We start from the raw sequence: 25,696 nt of genomic DNA, 5'->3' as shown, positions 1-25,696 counted from the left end.
ATCTCTTTTATTTATTTATTTTTATGTGGTGCTGAGGATTGAACCAAGTGCCTCACACATGTGAGGCAAGCACTCTACCACTGAGCCACAACCACAGCCCACACAAATTTTTTTTTTTGCATAAAGGTAATCACACCTGGGTTTTTTCACTGTTTTGTTTACTTCACCCACTTCCCCCTTTCATCACATATGCACATCTATGATGCAATCATAAAAACTGAACAGAAAAGAGGATCAAACTCTCAGTAAAAAAAAAAAAAAAGGGGGGGGGGTAAAACTAGTGTTTGCACAATTCACCTTCTACTTACTCTCTTGTTTTCCACCTGTTGGATCTTCTGTCCTACTTTTTGGGATCCAACTAATTCTACTGAGATTTTTAAGATTTCAACAATCATAGTTTTTAAAACTTCTTAGTACTTATTTTTATTTCTAGATGTTTCCTTTTCCATAAAATTATATTTTTGTTTTATGACAAAGATAGCTTCTCCAGGTTTTCTGAATAGGTGTTTTTAACTTTTGGCCAACTATGGTAGCACATGCCTAACACAGGAAGCTGAGGCAGAAGGATTGCAAGTTGGAGGCCAGCCTCAGCAACTTAGCAAGACCATTTCAAAATAAAATCTAAAAAGGAGTTGGGATGTAGTTCAGTGCTAGAGTGTTTGCCTAGCATATGCTAGGCCCTGGGTTCAATCCCCAGTACCACCAAAAAATAAATTAAAAAATATAAATAAATAAAAGTTAATTAGCTTTTGTTCCTGAAGTAAATGATTTGTCTAGGACATTTTTTACCCTTTTATCTTGGTCTTTCTTTTTCAGGTAAAATTTATTTCTTCAAATGTTGGATAATCTGCTGGGCATTTTAGTGCATGCCTATAATCATAGTGACATGGGAGACTGAGGCAGGATTGTAAGTTTGAGGCCAGCCTTAGCAACTTAGTGAAACTTTATCCCTCCCACCCCACCCCCTGCCTAAAAAAAAAGGACTGGGAATGGGAATGTGTCTCATTGGTAGAGGAGCTGGATTCAATCCTCAGCATAAAAATAAATAAACAAATAAATAAGTTTGATAATCTTTGTGTATTCATTCATATTTAGAAGGTAGCAACAGTCAATTTAATTAGGATCTTTGTATAATTGACCATGTAATTCTTCTCTGCAAAATGTCTTTAAAGCTAGTGTTCCAGAGAAAAATCATTTGTGAAACATTGTTTTAGACTACAGTCTACTGATAAATCTAATTTTCTATCATCCCTCAGAATTTCAGGTCAGCCCCTCTGAAAATTAGGAATTCTTTGTATAGAGTATGACTCTGACCCTAAGTATGTACACAACTTTCATCTAACATGGCAAACGGGGTAGCTCTCACCTGTTTCCTGGACTTATTTGTATTACTGCCAACATTTGCTTGGAAATTCCCTAAACTCTTGTTGCCTATAATGCATCCTGGTTCACCTGTTCAGCTCCATTACTTTGTCATAAATTAGTCTTTAATCAACTGCTCACATGTTCACTCTTGAGAGGTTCACTCACTCACTCAGCTTCAAGTAGCATCTCTCTTCTGGAACTCCCAAGGATCTACCTCCTGACTCAACCTCTCAGCACCTGTAGTTTTTTGTTTCTTCTCAGATTAGCCACATTTTGCTGAAACCATCAGCATTTCCTTAGGAGGAACTATGTATAATCACTATGAGCCCTTCAGCATTCACATAAACAGAGGAGAGATTCAGAGAATTCATCTTACCGCTATCAGTTTCAAAATAAATAAGCCAAAATCAAATCCAAGGGCATATCAAGCCAGCAACAGAATTCACTGGACTTAACCCACAGAATCATATTCTGAAAAAAAAAAATAAAAAGTAGAAATGGCATTTAATAGATACCACATACTTTCAGAGGATGTACTGGAAGGATTTCCTTAGATCTTATTCAAGCTGGGATTTTATGGAGCTAGCTTAGCATTTGGGCAAAAATTACCGCCTAATAAGGCAAGAAGAAATACCTCTTTTTATCAATGGATAGAAAATATAATTGATAGTTTCCTTTTTTTTCTTTGCTTGAGGTCCCAGGGATTGGACCCAGGGCCTCACTTGTGTTAGGCAAGTACTACCACTGATATATCTCCAGCGTATTGATGTTTTGGAAGAGAAAATCCTTTATAGTCTCCTATATTCCTAATTTTTATTACATTCTTGCTCAAACTAGGACCCCTGTTGCTAAAATTTGTCTACTGGTGTGCTTACTGCGTTGCTGAGGATCGGGGCAACATCAGCTCTGCTTACTGCTCCCGGGGCCGCCCTGCCTCAACTCCAGTCAGCCTCTATCATGGCAAAGAGTTGGCTAAGCCTTTTCTTAATGTCAGGCTCACTCGGAGCGCGGCAGGATTTTGTGTGCACCCTGATGTGCTCCGCCAGCTTGGACCTATAAATGAAGCCCTTCCCACAGTCGCCACAGGCAAAGGGCCTCTCCGGCCTGTGGATGCGCTGATGCCGGAGCATGTGTCCCCTTTCCCGGAAGTTCTTATCACACTCAGGGCAGTGGAAGGGCCTCTCCCCTGTGTGCAGGCCTTGGTGGCTGAGCAACTGTGCCTTCAAGCGGAAACTCTTGTCACATTTGGGACACTGGAAAGGCTTCTCCCCGGTGTGTGTCCTGATGTGTTCCACGAGCTTCGACTGCTTGGCGAAGCCCTTGCCACACTCACAAGAGAATGGCATCTCTCCGCTGTGCAGCAGCCGGTGCGCCTTCAGGTCAGCCTTCACGCGATAGCACTTGTCGCACTCAGGGCACTGGAAGGGTCTCTCTCCCGTGTGCAGGCGCTGGTGGCTAAGCAGCTGCCCCTTCAGGCGGAAGCTCCTGTCGCACTCTGGGCACTGGAAGGGCCGCTCGCCGCTGTGCACGCGGAAGTGCTCGGTGAGCTTGGACTGCCGGGTGAAGCCCTTGCCGCACTCGGCGCACGAGAAGGGCCTCTCCTTGCTGTGGGTGCGCTGGTGCGCCTTCAGGATGCCCTTCAGGCGGAAGCTCTTGCTGCACTCGGGGCACTGGAAGGGCCTCTCCCCGCTGTGCACTCTCAGGTGCTCGCGGAGCTTGCACTGGTGCGTGAAGCCGCGGCCACACTCACTGCAGGCGAAGGGCCGCTCCCCGCCGCCGTGCCGCAGCTGGTGGGCTCTCAGCGTGCTCTTCAGGCGGAAGCTCAGCTCGCACTCCGGGCACTGGAAGGGCTTCTCATCTGTGTGCAGCCGCTGGTGCCTCAGCAGCTGGCCCCTCTGGCGGAAGGCCCTGCTGCACTCCGCACACCAGAAAGGCTTCTCGCCGCTGTGGACTCGGGCGTGCTCAGTGAGCTTACACTGCTTGGTGAAGCCCTTGCCACACTTCCTGCAGGAGAATGGTCCCTCCCTACTGTGCACACGCTGGTGGACCCTTAGCAGGCCGCTCAGACGGAAGCGCTTGTTGCACTCCGAACACTGGAAGGGCTTTTCTCCCGCGTGCACTCTGAAGTGGCTGGCCAGCTTGGACCTTGAGAGGAAGCGCCTGCCACATTCCAGGCAGGGGAAGGGCCTCTCCCCACTGTGGCTGTGGCCCCACTGCAGAGCCTCTGCGTCCCCCCACGGGCAGTGCTCCTCACAGTCCAGGCCGAGTCCTGGCTCTTGCCCTGAGTGCACACCAATGCCATTTCTCCAGGAGGCTGGCCTCTCCCCTCTGTGCTGGCACTGGGGAGCCTGTGCACTGTCCGTGGAGAAGCCGCTCTTGTTGCATCTGTGGTACCGGGAAGGCTTCTCCCCCTTGTGCCCGAGGTGGTGGCTGAGAAGGGTCTGCTCCTGACAGAAGCACATTTTGCATTCAGGGCACTGGAATGGGGTCTTCTTTGTATGGACAGCCATATGTCTCAGCAAGTACTGCTTCCGATGGAAGCTCTTCCCACACTCAGGACATCGGAAGTGCCTCTGTGTCCTGGAGATATCCCACTGCTCCTGCGCATCAGCTTGTTGGTTGAACTTCTTCCAGGCTCTACATGATGCATCCTTGGAGTGGCTCCTCTGGTGCTTCACCAAGTGATTCTTTTTCCAAAACCTTTCTCCACAGACAGGGCAAGAGTGCTGGGTGCTTTGCCAGGAGGGGCCTTCCTTCAAGCCAGGGTGACCCACAGCTCTGTGACTTGGGATTTCTTCTCGATGTGCAGACTTGCTGGAGCTGTAGACCACTGTAGCTAGAGCCTGTGTGTCGTGTGTCTTTGTATTCATGAGGGTAATGCTGTGGTCAGGCAGGAAGGAAACATCTTCCCTTTTCCCTAAACTCCGTCCATGGGAATACTGGCTCTGAAGAGGACTGAACTGGAAATGACATTTAGTTTCTCCTGATTTTACAGTTTCCTGGCTTCCTGAAATTGAAAACAAAAATTCAGTCAGTTTTCTCATCCACAGCATGACTAACGACTGTAAAGTGATCCATAATAGTGACCTGGGTGGTCTGAGAACCCAGCTTTCACTAAACTACTCAGCCATGTCATGTGGTTCTATTTCATGACCAAAATGACAGTCTGCTGAAACTACACTCTGGTGGCTTTGCTCCTTATCCTGTAAAAACAGAGGAATGATAATACGTACATAAGAGCATTATGATGTGATCAGGGAGCATGCATGAGGCGATAAGCATGGTGCCCAGCACATCATGGCCTCTGCTGACCATGCTAACAACTTTGGGAACACAAGACTTAACCCATTTTATGTACAAACCTGCCTGGAGCCACAAGGTGATGATGACAGCGAGTTCCTAACAGACTCCTAACACTATAGGGCTCTGCTCAGCAGAGGAGCAAAACTTTGGGGTGGGTGTTACCCAATGGAGTGGGCTGTATTCTTGTTCTGTTGTAATACTACCCCTTCCTTATCTTTTTTGGATGGAATGTTCCATTGAACCTTCCCTTGTGTGCCCCCTATATAAATAAAGAATTCAGGTGGTGCTCTCTTTCAAACGGACCCCTAAAAGCTGTCAATAGACCGTAAGAAACAGGTATTTTCTGTGTCCGTGTAATTATTTTGTGATAACCCAAATTTACCTGGGGTGACCCTGAATGATTTAGTCACGTGTTGCAGCAATGAAGGTAGATCATGAATTGAAATATTGTAGATCAGGAACTGAAAAATTGAATTATTCAATAACCTGCTCAAGGTTACCCAGTAAAGGCAAGAAGCACACTCAGGCTCCAAAACCTACACTATTAACCACTATGTTTTACTGCCTTTCTATAGAACATATGAGATATCAAGCTCACCAAACAGGAAGGCAAGATTAGAGAAGCAAAACTAAGAGATCTGAATATGATATCTTAAGGTCAGCATGCTGATTTCTTAATACTCACCCCCAAACAGCTCTCCCTCAATATGTGGGTCAAAATACATATCAGCAGAGTGAATCATGTTTCTGGGTTTCTGTGATTCTCCCCAGCTCTTAAAGGGCTCCTCTTCTTGTTCAATCCAGGATATTAATTCTGGCTTGGAAAGTCTATCATCTGCACAGAGAAGTCAGACAAGGCAGTTTGGTTTCCTTAAGCACTCACTGTATTTAAAACACATTGTTTCTAGATTTCTCAAAATTCACCTCTGGGACAATGTATGAGATGTCAACAGATATAGAGTACAGGGTTACATGAAAAGAAGTAAAACTACCCACCCACCTAATGTGTGTCCTAGTCTTTCCAGTTATGTTGTTTTAATTTTGTCATGGTCGCTATGTATGTAACAATGCTGTATTTGGTTCAAAAAAAACCCAAAAAATGGCAGGGGCTGGGGTTGTAGCTCAGCAGTAGAGCGCTCCTCTCACACGCGCAGGACCCTGGGTTCGATCCTCAGCACCACTTAAAAAATAAATGAGGGACTGGGGATGTGGCTCCAGTGGTAGTGCGCTCGCCTAGCATGCGAGAGGCACTGGGTTCGATTCTCAGCACCACATAAAAATAAAATAAAGATATTGTGTGTCCACCTAAAAACTAAAAAATAAATATTAAAAAAATAAATGAGTAAATAAAGGTATTGTGAATAAATATTAAAAAAACCCAAATGGCAAATGCTTCAATATTCTTTTTTAAATTTTTTCTTTCCACGTTTATTGGTATATTATAGTTGTACATAATGATGAAATTTGTTGTTATATCTTTGTACATGCACACAATTTAATAATATAATCTGGCCTATATCACTTCCCTACAATATTCTTTTTTTAATATATAGTTTTTATTTTTTAGTTATAGACGGACAAAATCTTTATTTTGTTTACTTATTTTTATGTGGTGCTGAGGTTCGAACCCAGTGCCTCACATGTATAAAGCAAGCACTCTGCCACTGAGCCATAACCCCAGTCCTACCTTATTTGTAATAGCCAATCTCAGGGGTTCAATTTTATTAAATATTTATATACTGGGTGCTGGGTACTCTACCAACCAGTAAGCCTAGCCCTTTTAATTAATTAATTAATTAATTTATTTTGTGGGGGTACCAGGGATTGAACTCAGGGCACTCGACCACTGAGCATATCTCCAACCCTATTTTGTATTTTATTTAGAGACAGGGTCTCACTGAGTTGCTTAGTGCCTCACTGATGCTGAGGCTGGCTTTGGATTCTTGATCTTCCTCTCTCGACTTCCCAAGCTGCTGGGATTATAGGCGTGTGCCACTGCTTTGGGCCTTTTTTATTTTCTGAGATAGGATCTCACTAAGTTGCTGAGGCTGCCATCCTCCTGCATTTGCTTCCCCAGTTGCTGGGATTACAGGTGTGGGTACTGCACAAGGCTAGGGGCTCAATTTTAAAGCAAGTTGGCTGAGGCAAAAATTTCATCAGAAAGTGTTTTAAGCTGGGGTTGTGGCTCAGTAGTAGAGCACTTGCATAGTGCCGCAGTCTGTCTAGGCACAAAATAACCGAGCCACCACAAGCCTTGTAGATTCAAACAGCAACTCTTTATTCCGGAACTCTTACTGACACTCTACCCACACGTTCTGGGAAAAATACACTCCCTCCACCAGGCTCTGCGTACCAATTCTCTCAGAACTCCGAGAACTCAACGGGAACTCAAGGATTGGGCGCCTGAGGCAGCAGGATCCACCCTAAACCTGGAGCCACCCTAATCCAGCAGGATCCACCCTAAACCTGGAGCCACCCTAATCCAGCAGGATCCACCCTAAACCTGGAGCCACCCTAATCCCTGAGCAGGGTCACCTTTCAACCAAAAATGCCATGCGTCCTACTTGGCTATGGCTCTCAGCAGCATAGCACATGTGAGACACTGGGTTTGATCCTCAGCACCACATAAAGATAAATAAAGAAAGGTATTGTGTGGTTGGACCCAGAGCCTTGTATGTAAGTAGGCATCCTACCACTGAACTATGATGTTTTTATTTTTTAAATATGTACAGGTACATAAATAAAATATAATAATTGCTGATTATAAACATTCTACAAACTACCATATCATTCTGTAACTTGCTTTCTTTTCCCTTAAATATTTTCAACACTCCCTTGATGGCCCCTGAGTATCTGAATGCATCTCTACCTGTCATGTCTCTCCTGCTCACAGGCAGTCTCCAAGAGAACATCACAGGCATTTACATTCCTCTGTGTGAACTGCATCATCAGAGCACGTCTTCGACTTTAACTTATGTCACCAGATTGCTCTATAAGGTGGCTGTGCTAATTTACAGCCTCATTTGCTTCAAATCTTGAGAACATGGGCACTATCGGATGTTTTCCTCCACCACAGTACCACATGTAAATCTCACTGATAGAAAAATCACCTTCCATCTTGTTCCAAAAAAATTATCTTGCTTGTTCTTTGTCCTTTGTTTCACTGTGTTCTTTAGGATCAGCTTACAGGACCATAAAAAACCCTACTGGGATCTAGGTTGGAATTGCTTTGGATGCAATTTTGCATCCAATATTGCATTTTGAGGAGAACTGACAGAAGGCAGAAAGGTTCATGCAATGAACTGTATGGTTAAGAGATTGGACAATCAGAGATATGGATGCAAGCAGAGTAAAGAAGAAATTAACTAAAGATCCGAGTCTAAAAACGTTATGGCTTAACAGTGAAGAAAATTAAAATTCAGCATGATTTTGTTATCTTTTTTTTTCCTCTTAGTTTTCTTTTCTCTTTTTTAGGGCTGAGGACTGAACCCAGGGTTTTACATGTGCTAGTTAAACACTCTGCTACTGAGCTAAATCCCCAGCCCCTTCAGCATGATTGTGAACAACTGATGAATATGAAACAGATAATCCATTTGATCTTTTTTTTTTTTAATATTTTTTTAGTTGTAGTTGGACACAATGCCTTTATTTTACTTATTTTTATGTGGTGCTGAGGATTGAACCCAGCACCTCACACATGCTAGGCGAGCGATGTACCTCTGAGCCACAACCCCAGCCCTAATCCATTTGATCTTGATGCTCACAACATTTTGGGGGTGGCACAGGGTTCCTGACATAAAATTACATTTCTCTGAAAATTCGATTACTTTAACTGATTCTTTAGTAACAATGAAAATGTAATGTCTTGGATTACATGTTTTAGAAGCAATCCACAGATGGAGCCTGGATAACTTAACTATGGCAACAGGACAGAATAAGTTTTAGAAAGCTTGCGCATGGAGCGGGCAGTGTGGCTGTCATGAGCTGGCAGCAGCGGGGTGCAGGAAAGCTGAGGATCTTCATACACGGGTAATATGGAGATACAGAGCTGATGGAACAAGATCTAGAAGTTTAAATATACTACTTTAAATTTTAAAATTAACCAAAAGAGGAAAAAAAGACTACCAAAAATGGGGGAGGAGAAGGTAAAAAGAGAGGTATAAGAAGGATAACATATGTGACCTAATGTGTCACTTTTCATAGTAAATGATAGATTTTTAGGTAAATTCAATAAATCAAGACAATAGGTATTATTGTGACATTTAGATTGGAAGAAACAGCTTCATGAACTAAAACAAACAGGTAAAAGTGATTGCCTTAGGAGAGTTAACTGAGTGTGGGGAAAGGAGTCTCTCACCCTTCATTTGATGCTTCTCTGTACAGACTGATTTTTTTTTTAGATGTTGATGAACCTTTATTTTAATTATTAATTTATATGTGATGCTGAGAATCAAACCCTGTGCCTTACATGTGCTCAGCATGTGCTCTACTACTGAGCTACAACCCCAGCCCTGATAATAGACTGATTTTTAAAAACTCTTACTTGATAAATAAGAAGAAATACAAGGAGGCTTGGGTTGTAGCTCTGGTAGCACACTTGCCTAGCATGTGCAAGGCCTTGGGTTTAATTCCCACCACCATCCCCCCAAAAAAGTAAAGACGAAATATAAAGACCAAATAAGGAAAGAGACCAAAAAGAATATTCATTACTGGGGCTCGGCGGTGGAGCACCTGCCTAGAGCATGTGAGGCCCTGGGTTCTATCCTCAGTACCACATAAAAATAAATAAGTAAAGGTATTGTGTCCACCTGCAGCTAAAAATTAAATATTTAATAATAAAAGAGAATATTCATTACTGAAATGGCACAGAATCTTAAACACCTCAATGTGCATCCTGCCAATAACAAATGTCAATCAACAAATATATGAAAAAATGTTCATCATCTCTAGCAATCAGAGAAATGCAAATCAAAACTACTCTAAGATTTCATCCTACTCCAGTCAGAATGGCAGCTATTAAGAATACAAACAACAATAAGTATTGGTGAGAATGTGGGGGCAAAGGCACTCACACATTGCTGGTGGGACTGCAAATCGGTGTAACCAATATGAAAGAGTATGAAGATTCCTTGGAAAACTCAGAATGGAACCACCATTTGACCCAGCAATCCCACTCCTTGGTCTATACCCAAAGGATTTAAAAACAGCATACTACAGGGACACAGCCACGTCATTGTTTATAGCAGCACAATTCACAATAGCTAAACTATGGAACCACCCTAAATGCCTATCAGTTGATGAATGGATAAAGAAAATGTGGTATATATACACAATGGAATACTATACAGCATTAAAAGAGAATAAAATCGGAGCTGGGGTTGTGGCTCAGTGGTAGAGCACTTGCCTAGCATGTGTGAGGCCCTGGGATCAATCTCCAGCACCACATAAAACTAAATAAACAAAATAAAAGTATTGTGTCCATATACAACTAAAAATATTTTAGAAAAGAATAAAATCATGGCATTTGCAGGTAAATGGATGGAGGTGGAGAATATAATGCTAAGTGAAGTTAGCCAATCCCCAAAAACCAAATGCCGAATGTTTTCTCTGATATAAGGAGGCTGATTCATATGGGATTGGGGGAGGAGAATGGGAGGATTAGATAAACTCTACATAGAGCAAAAGGGGAGGGAGGGGAAAGGAGGGGACATGGGGGTAGGAAAGAGGCTGGAATGAGATGGACATCATTACCCTAAGTATATGTATGAAGCCACGAATGTGACTCTATTTTGTGTACAATCAGAGATATGAAAAATCTACATGTATAATATGAATTGTAATACATTCTACAGTCATATATATAACAAATTAGAATAAAAATAAATAAATAAATAAAGGTATTATGTTCAACTGCAACTAAAAAATAAATATTTAATAAAGAAAAGAATATTCATTACTGAAACTGCACAGAATCTTAAACACCTCAATGTGCATCCTACCAAAAATCTCACTGCAGGGAAGAAGACCATCAGCTTCCCGAAGGGTTTAACTCTATGGGAAAGCTATGAGCAGGCCATTCCTAGGATAAGGATACCCAGGTATTTATGGACATGAGCCAGTATGTTCCTAGGTAGAATACCATGCAACCCAAAACTAAATCATAATGGGAAAAGTGTTGACATGTATTTAATTACCTCTGGCTACCCATATGTGTTGTCTCAAATATTCTTACACAGCAATGTCTACCCCTGAGTGAAGAATGGTAATGCTTACAGAAGTAACAAAACAATATGGGGTAAAAAGCCTTTCTGAGGACTCTCCCTTCCTGACAAAGAGGAACACCAAGAGAGACCTCTTTTAGGACCCGGTTCCAAAACTTGCCCCCAAAGCTGAACACTCCTTACCTAGTGAGAGGAGAGTCTCATAATTGGTGATCATGACATGCTTGTACAGCTCCTTCTGCCATGCCTCTAGATTCCACCATTCCTGCGCCGAAAAATAAATGGCGACATCCTCAAAGGTCAGAGGGAACTGAAATAACACACAAGACACAGTTGAGTGCTTCAAGATGACTACAGCTCCTTCTCATCATTAAATTGAAAGACTTGTGCAGTAGACAACTGTTTTGTCGGCCAGCAACCTCTCCCTTGGGGACTACTCCTTCCCCGACCCAGGCAAGTGGCTCTGCGGTTTACCACCACAGCCCCCTGCACGAGCTTCTTCATGCCTATTCAAGCTAGATATGGAAACATATGGCATGGAATGGGAACAAACACAGTTCAGCTTCATTCACTTAGTATGTCATGGCCATCTTCCTAGGTCAATAGGAAGAGGCAAACTCAATTTGAGTAAACTGCATTGTATTCTATGAGTACGTATCCCCCAATGATGGGATAAACCCCACAGTTTCCATCCTCTTAAAAACAATGCCCTCATGTACTTCCTCTCCTAATAGTGCTTTCAACTTTGTAGGATAAAGTCTAAAAATGAGAACTACCAAGTTAAAAAGTATATACATCTTTAGTTCTATTTATTTATTTATTTATTTATTCATTCATTCGTGGTGCTGAGGATCAAACTTAGGGCCTCATGGATACTAGGCAAGTGCTGTACTGCTGAGCTACAGCTTTGCTTAACATCTTAAGTTTTAAAACTTTTTTTGGTGGTGCTAGGGATCGAACTCAGGGCCTTGCACAAGCTAGGTAAGCACTCTACTACTGAACTACAGCCCCAGTTTAAAATTAATAGTTACGTTTATTATAGTTGACTTGAAAATACGATGGTTATTATTAGAACTACAAATTTTGTTAATTTAAAATGGTCTCATTATGTAACTATACATCCCACATTTTATTGAACCATTTCCTTTACACCCAGTTTAACCTCAATTGTTATTGTCATGGGTTTATTTCCTATGGACATTAAGGTATACTTGTTTCCATTTTTAATTTATGTTCATCTTATTATATTCAATATAATAGTTTCTGAAACTAATGTTTCTTTACATTTAAATAAGATTCATTATTTTAGATTAATGAGATAAAAATTTCTGCTACAACACTATTTTGAAACATGAATTTGTTCCATCATGACTGTTAGAGAATTTGCTTATGTCCAATTTTCTCTGTGAGAAATACAAGGTCAGAGGTTCTCAATCAGGACAATTTTGTCCCCCAGTGTTAGAGTCTGTAAACAAGTCAAAATAACACCTGGCATTTTGCCAGGGGAATGTTAGAGTTCGTAAACAAGTCTGGATGGTGCCTGGCAAAATGCCAGAGGGAGTGGTTTGAGAAGTAACAAAAGTGAGCCATTAAGTGTGGAGATTCCTGATTGGTTGACTGATGTATCTAGTTTATGCTAATTAGATAAGCTGTGTGGAATGTATAAATACTGCTCCTGTCCTGCAATAAACGGCTTCCACTCCTGCTGTATCAATCTACACAAGTTGTTCGTCACCCCCCCTGATTATTTTGCTGCAGCTGGACTGTGGCACCCCAGGAACTACTGGGCAAAATTTGCAGACATTTTGGATTGTCGTAAGGAGGGGTGCTACTGGCACTTAGAGGGTATGGGCCACAGATGCTCCCAAACACCCCACAATGCACAAGACAGTCTTCACATAAAAAATCATCCAGTACAAAATATCAACAGTGGCAAGGGTGAGGAACCTTGCACATGTGAATAGAGTACAGGGCTGTGCAAACAAGCAAATTCCCACAAACATCCTTTGCACGTCTACCAGCTACCTCAGACTGCCTTGTGCTATGAGCCCATCTATACCAGGCATCAAAAACGTCCACCTCATTTCAGATATTCTTCCTTTTACTACTTCAAGGTAATGCTACCCTTGTTAAACTTACTTCCACAAGCAACTTTCCAGTAGTTTTTAAGGTAATTAAATTTCTTTCTTAATCATTTAACATGCACAAAGATGCCATTTTATTAGGTTTCAATCTTTCTTTCTTAACATGGCACTGATGACATTTTTTCAGTGTCACATGCTTGACATACCTCCTGCAAGTTCTAATTTTTTTCTTTTGCATAGACAGAGGTTTATCTAGGAGAGTAGATATATATATATATATTCAAGGGAGAATGGGGGCAATCTCGAGAGAGAGATGCCTTTGAGGGTAAAGCAAAGAACACACATTCAAGGGAGAACGAAGGCCACCTCCGGAGGGAGAGACAGCCAGCTGTGATTTTACTGCACAGTTTCACATAGCACTAGAATTTTTAGAAATGCATTACACAGCATAACTGAAAGTATGTTTTTATTTTTGTTAAATACACTTATTCTCATCTGATTAAATTCCTTACTTTAAAAATGTTTTCTAAAAAGTCTCAAAATCCTTCATTGCTTGTTACTTTTTAAATTTTCAGTTTATAACTATTATGTTAGTAGTCACCAATGACATGACAAATTAACCATTTTTCTTCATCTTTTCTTTTAATGAAATAAACAGAACATGCCAGATGACATTCAAGTTCTCTTGATTTCTATCTTCATTATTGTTCATTTTTACCCACATATTTTATATTGGTGCATTATAGTTGTACATAATGATGATGGAGTGGCTTTACATATTTGTACATACACACAATATAACAATATGATCTAGCCAATATTATTCTTCCATATTGTTCTTATGCTCACTCCAGTTCTCCCTTTGAGGAGACAAACATTATTATGAATGTGGAAGTTTTCAGTTCATATTTCAAAGTTAATATACATATATATCCACAAATAATATATAGTATTTCTTTGTATATTTTATACATAAATGCTTTATAATGCAACTTGCATTTCCATTCAACATTTTGAGATTTGTGTATATGTATGTATATATGTAGCTGATTTATTTTAATTTTGTGTAGTATCTGAATATGTCACAATTTTTAAACCATTCTTTTACCTACTGATCATTTCTATTCAGTTCTGTGAATTGCCTGGTCATATTCTTTGCTCACATTTTTACTGAACTATAAGAATTGCTCATTTATAGTTTCATTTCTAGTAAAGGCAAGCCCTCTACTGCTGAGATACAACCCCAGCTCCTCTAGTATTCTTTATACAATTTATGTATTAACTGAATTAATTACAAATAATTTTAGGTTACAAATAATTTCCACTAGTCTTTGGTTCACCTCTTAACTTGTTTATGCTCTTTTATGTTGTATAAAATTTTCAACTTTAATGCATATATGCAATTTTTTCCCTAGGTCTCTTTGTGTCTTGTTCAAGAAATTTTTTTCTACACTGAATTCATAAAGATACACCACATTTACTTCCCAAAAGCTCAAGTTTTGCTTTTTGTCTAGATTTTTCTGAGATGGGGTCTCACTATGTTGCCAGAGCTGGTCTTGGACCCCTGGGCTGAAGTGATCCTCCTCAGACTCCCAAGTGCTAGGACCATGGCTACCTCACCTAGCTCTGGATTTTTTTTTAATATTTATTTTTTAGTTGTACACAATACCTTTATTTTATTTATTTATTTTTATGTGGTGCTGAGGATCGAACCCAGGGCCTTGCACAAGCTAGGCGAGTGCTCTACTGCTGAGCCACAACCCCAGCCCCTGGATTTTTCTTTTTTTAATATTTATTTTTTAGTTGTGTTTGGAAACAATACCTTTATTTTATTTATTTATTTTTATGTGGTGCTGAGGATTGAACCCAGGGCTTCGCATGTGCTAGGAGAGCGCTCTACAGCTGAGCTACAGCCCCAGCCCCCAACTCTGGATTTTAATGTACCTAGAATTTAAGTTTTGTGAGGTATGAGGCAGTAAGCAAACGATATTTTTTTTTCTCCAAATGAAAAAGTCAATTGTCACACTACTACTTTTGAAGGTCTGTGTATTTGTTCCTATGGACATTGAAACAAAGTACCACAAACTGCGTGGCTTAAAACAACAAAAATTTATTCTCTTACATTTCTGGAGGCTAGAGGTCTGAAATCAGGGTGTCAGCAATGCCATGCCCTCTCCAAGCCTCTAAGGGAGAATTAGTTCCTGCCTTCCTTTCAGCATCCCCTGGTAGCTCTTCACCCTTGGTATTCCTGGTTTGCAGGTTCATAGCCCACTCTGCCTGCAAGGCCACATGGCTGTGCTTGTCTCTTTTTATATGGGCGCTGTTCGTATTGGACCAAGGGCCTACTCTACTCTAGCAGGACTTCATATTAGTCAATTACATCTACAACCACTAGTATTTACAAAGAAGGTCACAGTCTGAGGCTCCAGGAACGACATTAATTTGGGTGGGGGAACACTATTTACATAGCATGTAATCAGCTTCTGGGTTCACTGTTCTGTTTCTACTGCTGTCAAATCTGCACAAAACAACACTGTATTGGCCTGAGGAGGTGGCTCAAGCTGTACAAGCTCCCCTGGCATGCGCAGGGCGCTGGGTTCGATCCTCAGCACACATAAAAATAAAATAAAATGTTGTGTCCACCGAAAACTAAAAAATAAATATTAAAAATCTCTCTCTCTCTCTTTTTAAAAACAACAACAATAACAACACTGTATTAATTCTACAGATTAGTAGTGTCATCTGAAAGGGAAATTCTCCCATCTTTGCTCCTTTTTTCAGAATCATATAAATCATATTTTTTTAACTTTATAGCTGTTTTACCTTATATGAGGATTTGCTTTCCAGTTTGAAAATATTAAATGGAAAATTTCAGAAATAAATAATTAATAAGTCTTAAATTGTAAACTATTATTCTGAATAGCCTGCTGAAATCTCCACCCAGGACACCAATCACCACCCTTTTGTCCAGCAAATCCATGCTATGTGCTGGTTAGTCCCATTTCTGCTATCAATGGACTGTCCCAGTATCAAAGTTTTTGTGTTCAAGTAACTCTAACTTTACTTAATATTGGCTCCAAAGTGCTAAGAGTATTGACTGGCAATTCAGATATGTCCAAGAAAAGCTGTAATGGGCTTCATGTAAAAAAAAAAAAAAAAAAAAAAGCCGGTTGCCCTGATGCACTCCTGTGATTCTAGCAGCTCAAGAGGCTGAGGCAGGAGGATAACAATTTCAAAACTAGCCTCAGAAACTTACCGAGACCCTAAGCAACTTAGAGAGACCGTATCTAGTCTAAATAAAAAATAAAAGGGGCTGGGGCTGGGGCTGAGTTGTGCGCTTGCCTAGCACATGTGAGGCCCTGGGTTGGATCCTCAGGACCACATAAAAATAAATAAATAAAGGTATTGTGCCCATCTACAATATATTTAATAAATAAATAAATAATAAAAAAAGGACTGGAGATGTGGCTCAGTGGTTAAGCGCCCCCTGGGTTCAATTCGTGGTACCAAAAAAAAAAAAAAAAGTAAAAGTCCCCACATAAAAACAAAACAAAACAAACCCCGTGCTGAGACTGCTAAAATTCATAGAAAGAATCATTTTTGAATCCCTGAAGTTGTAAGGGAAAAAGAAATTTATGCTAGTTTTGCTGTCACAGCTTAAACTGCAAAAGTTACAGTCACAGTGTGATAAGTGCTTAGTTAAGATAGCAAAGTCATTGAATACTGAGTTTGATATAACCATCTTCCCCTTTCAGGCATCCACTGGGGGTGGTAGAATGTATGTGTACTGTTGTTTATCCAATTGAACTTTATCTACATTTGCAAATGTTACTGTCATTTGATAAAACTGCAGCGATTTTATAAATAAATCTGTATTATACTTAGTTTTTCAACTATGAAAATGACATATCTGACACTTATTTAAAATTCTCTCTATAAACCCTAGAAAAAAAATTGTTTTACGATGATCTCAGTTCATTTAACTATTAGCAAGAATACTCAAGAGAAAAGTTAGAAAAACATAACAAAAAATTAGCTCCCGCCCCCAACCCTGACTTCAACAGAATGCTGAAGAGCTCCCCAGTTCTCGGAGCTCCTAGAGTCAACACAAACGCAGTCACAGTTTGACATCCTCGTCCGCCAAACGTCGTCTGAACCATTCAGGAGCTGGCATCCTTGGAAACACCAGGTCTGCATTCGGTGCCCCGACGTGAAGGGCGGCCGAGGCAGCACCCAGGTCGGCCCAGACCCTCAGCCCGCTCCCCGCAGCCCGCGCTCTGCGGTTTTGAGGTCCGGCGCCCGGTGGCTCCGGGACCCCGCACGGCACCCAGGCCGGCCGCTCGCCGTCCTCGCCATTGGCGGGCGCCACTCACATGAGCCCGGAGCCCGAAACCCGCGCCCTTGCGCCGCAGCCCCTTACCGGAGCCGGCTCGCCCGTGGCTCTCGCCATCTCGCCCAGCCAGGGCGACGGCCCCCGGCGCTGACAGTCCTCGCCCTCCGCCGGCTCTCCCCGCCCCGCGGGCCAGGCCGCGCGGTGCACGCTGGGCCTCGGCACCGCCCCGCAGCGCCCCCTGCGGCCGGAGGAGCCGGCGCAACCCGCCGTCGGTCCCCGCCCCAGGCTCCGGGGCCGGCGGCCGCAGAACGCCCGTCCCAGGTACGCCCGAGACTCTCCCGGGGTCTCCCAGGGAGAGAAACAGTCGCAGACCTGCCGGCAGGACTGGAGGGAAGGTGGAAATGGAGAGAGAGAAGGCAGGGACCGCGGGACGCTTCTCAGAGACAGACGGAGACGCAGCCCGCAGAGGGGCGCCCGCCGCGGCTGCTCCCACAGCGGTCGGCAGCCAAGCCCTGGGCTCCGGGGACCGCCTGTAAATCAAGCGGGGGAGCTGCGGGGACAGGCCCGGGAGGAGGCGGCCGGGAAGGGGAACCCGGGTAAGCAGGCCGGCCCTGCGCCAGGGTTCCACCTGCCAGGACACTGGGGCGCGCGCACGCAGGCGGGTCCCGGGCAGGTCCCAGGCAGGGCGAGGGGCTGGGTGCTCGTGCACAGGTCCTGTCCCTCGTGGTGGAGGGCTTTGGGCGCCCCGGCGCAGGCCCGAGAAAGCCGTCGGGGAGATAGAAGAGCGCTGCCACCCAGGGCCTCAGGGAGCTGCCCGCGGGATGAGGGAGGGGCCCGCACAGCATCTTCGGTGAGACCGAGGGACAGAGACGGAAAGGGAATGAAACGGGGAATGAGAAACAGCGGGGGGCTGGGCTGAGATGTGGCTCAGTCGGTAGAGGGCTCGCCTCGCGGGCACGAGGCCCTGGGTTCAGACCCCAGCACCACAGGGCTTAGGTCTGGGTGGGTGGCTCCGTGGCAGAGCACCTGCCTAGCAAGTGTGAGGCATTGGGTTCGATTCTCAGCACGGCATAGAAACAAATAAATCAATCAAGGTCCATCGACAAGTTAAAATGGGGAGGGGGGTAGATGGAGTGACACGGGATGGGGGTAAGACAGGGAGAAACTGAAGAAGGGAGAGGAAGATGGTAGGTGTTTGCAGACATCAACCTCAGATTCTATCCGTGTAATGAGCTAGGTGTCAGGCTAGGGAAAGGGAAAGTGTGCAGATGGTGTGTGTGGAAGGGTGCATGTGAGAGAAGTTCTTGTGTATGTGGGATACGTGTGTTCGGATGTCCGTGTGTTATGGAATAATGAAATGTACACTTATGCCATTAAAATTTTTATTATTTAAATATTACCATAAGATAAATTAACTTTCCTCTTTCGGTGTGAAGTTCTATGAATTTTAACGTGTGTGGATGCATGAAATTACCACTATGATCAGAAGACAGAGGAGTTCTGTCACTTCCCAAATCCCTCCGAGCTATCTCTGTATAGTTGCCTGCCCCACACACCCCACGTACACACACCCCCTGCCAAGGGCCTATTCATTCTGCGTCCTACAGTTTTCTCTTTCTGAGAACGGCATACAAATGGAATCATACAGTGTGTAACCTTTGACAACTGGATTCTGAAAAGCATGATGCTTTGTAATTTTTCCACAGTTGTGATACTTGTTTATTTAAATTAATGCATATTATTCCACAGGATGGATGTACTGAAGTGTATTTACTCATTAAAGGATATTTATTTTTCCCAATTCTGAATAGATCTGCTGTCAACATTAATGCAAGGATTGTTTGTGTGAACATAAACATTTCTTTCGGGTAAATACCTGTACCCAGGAGTGGGACTGTTGAATCATGTAGTAAGTGTATTTTAATTTTACAAGGAAGTGGCAAACTTTTTTTCAGTGATGGGGATTGAACCCAGCTTCTGGCACATACTAGGCAAGTCTTCTACCACTGAGCTAAACCCCCAGCCAAGTGGCAAACCATTTTTAAGAGTGGCTGTGCTCTTATCTGTTCTTCTCATGAACAAATGAGCATTCCAATTGCTTCACATCCTTGTCAAGCACTTGGTATTGTCAGTATTTAAACATTTCTAGACACTCTAATCAGTGTGTAATCAGATCTCAGCATAGTTTTCACTGGCATTTTCCTAAAGGCTATGATGTTGAATAACAATAATAATTAATATAATCGCCATCGTTATCATTAGGTACTAGGAGTGCTTTATCACCAAGCTACACCCCCAGTCTTTTAGTCTTTTCTATTTTTTTCTTTTGAGACTTGCTAAATTGTTTAAGGCCTTACTACGTTGCTGAGGCTGGCCTCGAACTTGTAATACTCCTGCTCCAGCCTCCCAATCGCTGGAATTAAAGCATGTATCTCCACACCCAGTGACACTTTCTAATGTGCTAAATTGCCATCACTTGGTGAAGCATTTGTTTTTTCTTTTGCCCTGTGTTCAGATTTAGATATTTTGTTATTGTTGAGTATTGAGAGTTCTTAATATATTCCAGATGCAAGTATTATGAGATACGTGATTTGCAAATATTTTCTCCAGGTCTGTACCTTGTGTTTTCCTTCTCCTAATGGTGTATTTTGAAGCTAATTAATTTGGGTGAAGTACAATTTATAATTCCTTTTTTTTTAATTGTGCTTTTGGTGTCATAGTAAAAACTCTTTGCCTAACTCCAGGTGAAATTAAGTTTTTTTTTTTTTGTATGTTTTCTTCTGGGGTCTCATAGTTTTTGTTTGTTTTAAATTTATATTTATGGTCTATTTACTTTTGTTTAACGTTTTTTTGTTTTTTTGCATATGGAAATTAAACAGTTGAAATAAAATTTGTTGAAAATATTTTCTTCATTGAATTGCCTTTACACCTTTGTAAAAAGTCAATTGTCCAACTTTGTGTGGATATATTTTTGGACTCTTATTTTGTTTCATTGATCATTGATCTTTGCAATACAACATTATCTTGATTACTGTAGCAACACATGAGTAAGAGTGGACATTCTTTATTTATCTCAATTTCTGGGGAAAGCATTTGATCTTTTACTATCAAGGGTAACGTTAACTGTAGATTTTGAAGATACTTTTTATCAGGTTGAGGTAATTTCTAAGTTTTCTGAGAGTTTTTATTGTGAGTGGATGTTTGCTTTGTGAAATAGTTTTTCTAAGTTTATGGACAAACACAATTTAGATTTATTTTGTGGTGGAAAACTAGAATCTAAATGTATAAATAATGACACTTTATGAAATATTATGTGGACATTAAATTCATGCTTTAGAAGAGTATTTAATGCTGTGGAAGATACTCAAGTACATTAAACAATAAAGGTATGCTAAAAACAGTATTCATAGTTCCAACTATATTTTAAAAAAATACTATACATAGAAAAAAAAAAGAAGCTTAAGGGTATAGGACCAAAATGCTAATGGTAATATCTTTGGATATTATAACTAGATGTGGGCTTTGTCTTCTTTATATGTCCCTGTATATTTAAATATTCTGTAAATAACTGAAAAAGAATAATAAATGTAATGCAAAAGACAAAAAAGGTGTCACTGTTAGAATTTTGATGAACATTGGTAATAAAAATACAAGGCAATTTCAACCCACTCACATCATATAAACAAAAAAATGTAAACACTTTTAAAGTAACATCCATAGTTTCAGTCTAAATGGAAAATAATCACTTAGAAATGTTTATCCACAGTAGTACTGATCACTGTCACAATTGTTAGGTCTTTCAAGTACTCGTAGATTAGAGGTACCCACACATGTAGTAGGGATGCACTGACACTGGACTTTGGGAACAGTGTTTGGCCAGATCTTGATCTTCAGCGTTTGCTTCAGCCTTGGCCATTGAAAGGCGGAATAACTAAATGCCATTTATGGCATCCTTCAGCCTGTCTGTGAATAATGACATGTGAATGTGTAGATCACCATCACATCTCTTTAGTGCAACAATCTTCAGTGACATGCTATTCACATGTTCGTTCAGATGGAGAGAATATGAAGATTTGTTGTTAATAGCTGAGTGTATTTATTTATTTGTGGTATCCAGGGGCACTCATCCACTGAGCCACAACCCTACCCTTTATTTATTTATTTGAATTTCTTGATAAGTTGCTGAGGCTGGCTTTGAACTTGTATTTCTCCTGCTTCAGCCTTCTGAGTTGCTGGGATTACAGGCCTGTACCATTGAATATCTACTATTAAATTTAGGTATTCTAAATTCCATAAGTAATTTGAAGTGCAAAATCTGATGATGTGCTTTATATACTGAAATTCTAACAGTTGAAATACATATGAATGTGTGTATATATACATATTTACACACATTACAAGTATTGCTATAATAAGTATTAAAGATTATGAAAGGTATGTTATGTAATAAGAAAGAACTTGCAATTAAAATACATTGACAATATGAATATTAAGAATGTGATATTTGAATAATTTTAGAAAGAACATCTTTTCTGAGCCTACGATATTTTAAAAAAATATTTATTTTTTTAGTTTTAGGTGGACACAACATCTTTATTTTATTTTTATGTGGTGCTGAGACCTGAACCCAGTGCCTCACACATGCTAGGTGAACACTATCACTTGAGCCACATCCCCAGCCCCTCTGAGCCTACAGATATTTATAAAAATATAAATGCCACCACAGGGTAGGTGTGGTGGTACACTCATACAGTACTAGTGACTTGGGAGGCTGAGGCAGGAGGGTTGTGTATTTGAGGCCAACCTGGGCGACTTAATGAAATCCTGCCTGAAAATAAAAACTAAAAAGGGGTGAGGATGCATCTCAGTGGTAAAGCACCTCTGGGATTCAATTCCCAGTACCACCACCACCAAAAAAAAAAAAAAAAAAAAAAATCTACCACAATGTTATATAATAAAGATTAGACATCATAATTGTAATTACTATAAAATTATTTGGTGCAATTTATTAATAACAGGAAACAACCTTTTTAAAATAATTTTTAGTTGTAAATGGATATAATATCTTTATTTTATTTATTTATTTTTATGTGGTGCTGAGGATTGAACCCAGTGCCTCACATGTGCCAGGCAAGTGCTATACCATGAACCACAACCCCAGCCCCAGGAAACAAATAATCTTTAGAAACTAATGTTTAATTATTCAATTATTCAATTCCATTTAGTCTACGAATTTTTTAAAATAACTATTTGGTAATTTTTCACAAGTTAGGAAAATAAAAGCAGAATATTAACTTGGCTACCTCAAATTTCACAAGTAGAAAAAAACACATGAAATATATACATGATAAGTCATGTTTGAAATATGACATGATTAAAAATATGGAGAGTTGAAGAACAGTAGAAAGTGTTGATAAAAATAAGGCACTCCAAATCTATTCTCTAAACAATGGATTTACAGGGTGTTTTTAATATGAATTACTCACTTTTGGTATCTGTAAACATTCATGTATTTTAAAGCTTGTGGAAATAGTTACTATATATTGATAACCATTTTCTAGCAAAGAGAACAAATTTTTTGAGATTTCCCCCAAGTTTTTAATTTTACATATTGATTTCTTTTTGAAAATATTTCTAAAACTTTTTAATTTATATCCTTTATGCATGAATTTTTTTTTTTTTTTAGAGAGAGAGAGAGAGAGAATTTTAATTTTTTTTTTTTTTTAGTTCTGGGCGGACACATCTTTGTTTCTATGTGGTGCTGAGGATCGAACCTGGGCGCACGCATGCCAGGCGAGCTCGCTACCGCTTGAGCCACATGCCAGCCCCCGAAATTTTTAATTATTAAATTTGTACCACAGGGGCTGGGGTTGTAGCACAGTGGTAGAGTGTTCGCCTAGCACGTGTGAGGCCCTGGGTTCAATCCACAGCACCACATATAAGTAAATAAAATAAAGGTATTAAAAAAGAAAAGAGTGAAACACTGTTTCTAAGAGAATTAGAAAATAGTGTTGGGAAAGGATTTTAAAAAAAATTTGCTACCACAGCATCTAGCATATAGCACAGTTGAATATGAAGAATCAAAGATTTGACCACATTGAATATTAATGACAAATTCAACTGTCCTGGATATCACACATGTAATAAATCTGACCTCAAAAAATATTTGTGGAATATTTTCTCTTCAATAAGGAGAAATGCACACAATTCTCATTGTCCACGAAGTAAACATGAGAAAGGGTATGAGCACACATACACTATAGTTTGCTCACATCTTCAGTTTTATATTCAGAAAATGTTTTTAGCTTACATTGGTTTTAATAGATAATTACTGCCTAAAAGTAGAAACATTTCCATAGTTTTTCTTTATCTTATAAGAAATTCTGTGATACACAAAAGATTTTGAAATTGTCTTGCTACATACATTTGCAAGATATTTCATAAGATGGAATAGCAGTTATTACAGGTTTCAAAGGCTGATAAGATGAAAGTTTTTACTTTGTATTTTCCAGCAAAGATTATCATTGTTCTAAGATTTACTAATAACCAATGATTGCTACAGAGAAAGAAGTTTGTATGAATTTGTTGAATAAATTGATACTTAAAAAGTTCACATATATTTTCCACAATTCCTGTTGAAAAGATCTCCATTGACTCTGCTTCAGGGATGATGCTGTAGTTAGTGTGCAAGCAACGAAAACCAAGTTGCAGGTAGAAACTGATTTATTTCATTAACTTGACCAGTTAAATTGTTCCATTGTCACATTTCTAGATCCCAATTTTAAGGACAAATTTTTCTCTAGTAACTGGGCATAGCAGCAAAAATATTAGAAATTAAAAATAAGAGTACAACAATCTTAAATCTGCTTCTAAAAATGTCATGTATTTTCTTCAAACAATATATGAAACTTTAGTTCACAAAACTGCTTAATGAAATACAGAAATGAAGACCAAGAGTAAACTAGGGGACTAAGGCTGTGGCTCAGGGGTAGAGTGCTCGCGTTGCGGGCCCTGGGTTCCATCCTCAACACCATCTAAAAATAAATAAAATAAAGGTATTGTGTCCAACTACAATTAAAAAATAAATATTAAAAAAGAGTAAAGTAGGAAGAAAGTCTTTGCCATAAATTCCTTTTAGAGGAAGAAATATTTAATAAGTTAATGGTAATACTACCATATCAAATAGGCAGAGCTAGTTTTGCTTCCCCATCAAGTTCAGCTGAAAGTGTCTTGTTAGTGATGCAAATATTCCTGCTTAATAATCATAGGAGCATCTAACAGTTAACAGGGCTTTGAAATTACTGCTCTTGCTCTTAAAGGTTGGACCTTTAAATTACAACTATTACATTTTTAATAATAAAAATATAAAACAATTTTCTTGGAAAGAAATTTCAGATTTTTTTCTTGAATCTTAGAAGTTCATTCTATGGTGATATTTCAGATTCAGAGAATGGTAATATTACCTGTCAAATATTCTCCATTTGGCCAAGATGTATACTTAGGTATGCCTCAAATTGCATACTGCATAAGTAGCTATAGTCTAAATTTAATACAAGAGCAGGTGTCGTACCAGGAGGTTCTCATAACTTCCATGAATTACAGATACATTTACTGCTACTGGCATTGACTTGATTTCTTTTGTTGCAATACAGGTTTGAGAGGATTTTGAGTCATGCCAGTTTGAAAGGAGAAATGTGCTGGAAACTCAGGTTTATGTGGCTATGTAACTATAACACACTGCTAAACACACAACCTCCATGGTTAACAACTTTCTTTTCACCAGTTCCTTTGCACAGACCCAACAAACCATAACCACAAGCTTTATTTCTGCCAACCTCAAGAATTTCCCTTCCAGACCAAGCCCCAGAGAGTCAATAATCCAGAGAGGATAAATTTGGTGCCAACTCGGGTCATGTAAGATGTGAACCGCTTCACGTTGGCAGCCACATCTGTAATTTCTGCAAATGACACGTCTTCGTCATTGTTCTACCCACAAACTCACTCCGGCTTTATCCCCACCTGACTCTCAGACTCTTCCCGTTTTCAAACCTTGCTAAATCGGAAGGTCATCCAGCAGAAGTTCTGTTTCTCAGCTGGAACTTCATCATGAAAAACACTCCCCAGGACGATCCCTGGTTTGCAACCGAGCCCTAAGCTACCAACTGTTGGACTTTCTCGGGGCGGGGGGGGGGGGGGGGGGGAACATGCGGAGATCGCCCGCACTTCGGCTGGGCACTGCCAACCAACCCGCGCAGAAGCGGACCCGCGGGAGGGGCGTGCTGGCCGCGGGGGCCGCCAGGGGGCGCGCTGGCTGCGGCGGTCGGGCGGCTGGAGCCTGCGGCGCGTCTAGGCCGGCGAGGCTCCCAGCGCACTCGCTGCCCACAAAGCGC

General features: G+C 40.8%; 1 protein-coding gene across 1 annotated transcript; it reads right to left on the bottom strand.

Moving 5' to 3' along the window:
- Nucleotides 1-1,058: 1,058 nt before the first annotated feature.
- Nucleotides 1,059-17,478, bottom strand: Znf786 (zinc finger protein 786). The gene is made up of 4 exons (XM_027943467.2): nucleotides 17,394-17,478; nucleotides 11,073-11,199; nucleotides 5,354-5,503; nucleotides 1,059-4,372 (listed from the first exon to the last, which is right to left on the bottom strand). Exons 1-4 carry the CDS (start codon nucleotides 17,421-17,423, stop codon nucleotides 2,301-2,303), a joined length of 2,379 nt encoding a protein of 792 aa, XP_027799268.2. The 5' UTR covers nucleotides 17,424-17,478; the 3' UTR covers nucleotides 1,059-2,300.
- Nucleotides 17,479-25,696: the final 8,218 nt, after the last annotated feature.

The sequence above is a fragment of the Marmota flaviventris genome, chromosome 1 (genome assembly GCF_047511675.1).
Source record: "Marmota flaviventris isolate mMarFla1 chromosome 1, mMarFla1.hap1, whole genome shotgun sequence".
NCBI lineage: Eukaryota > Metazoa > Chordata > Mammalia > Rodentia > Sciuridae > Marmota > Marmota flaviventris.
This window is presented reverse-complemented; position numbering and strand designations above follow the sequence as displayed.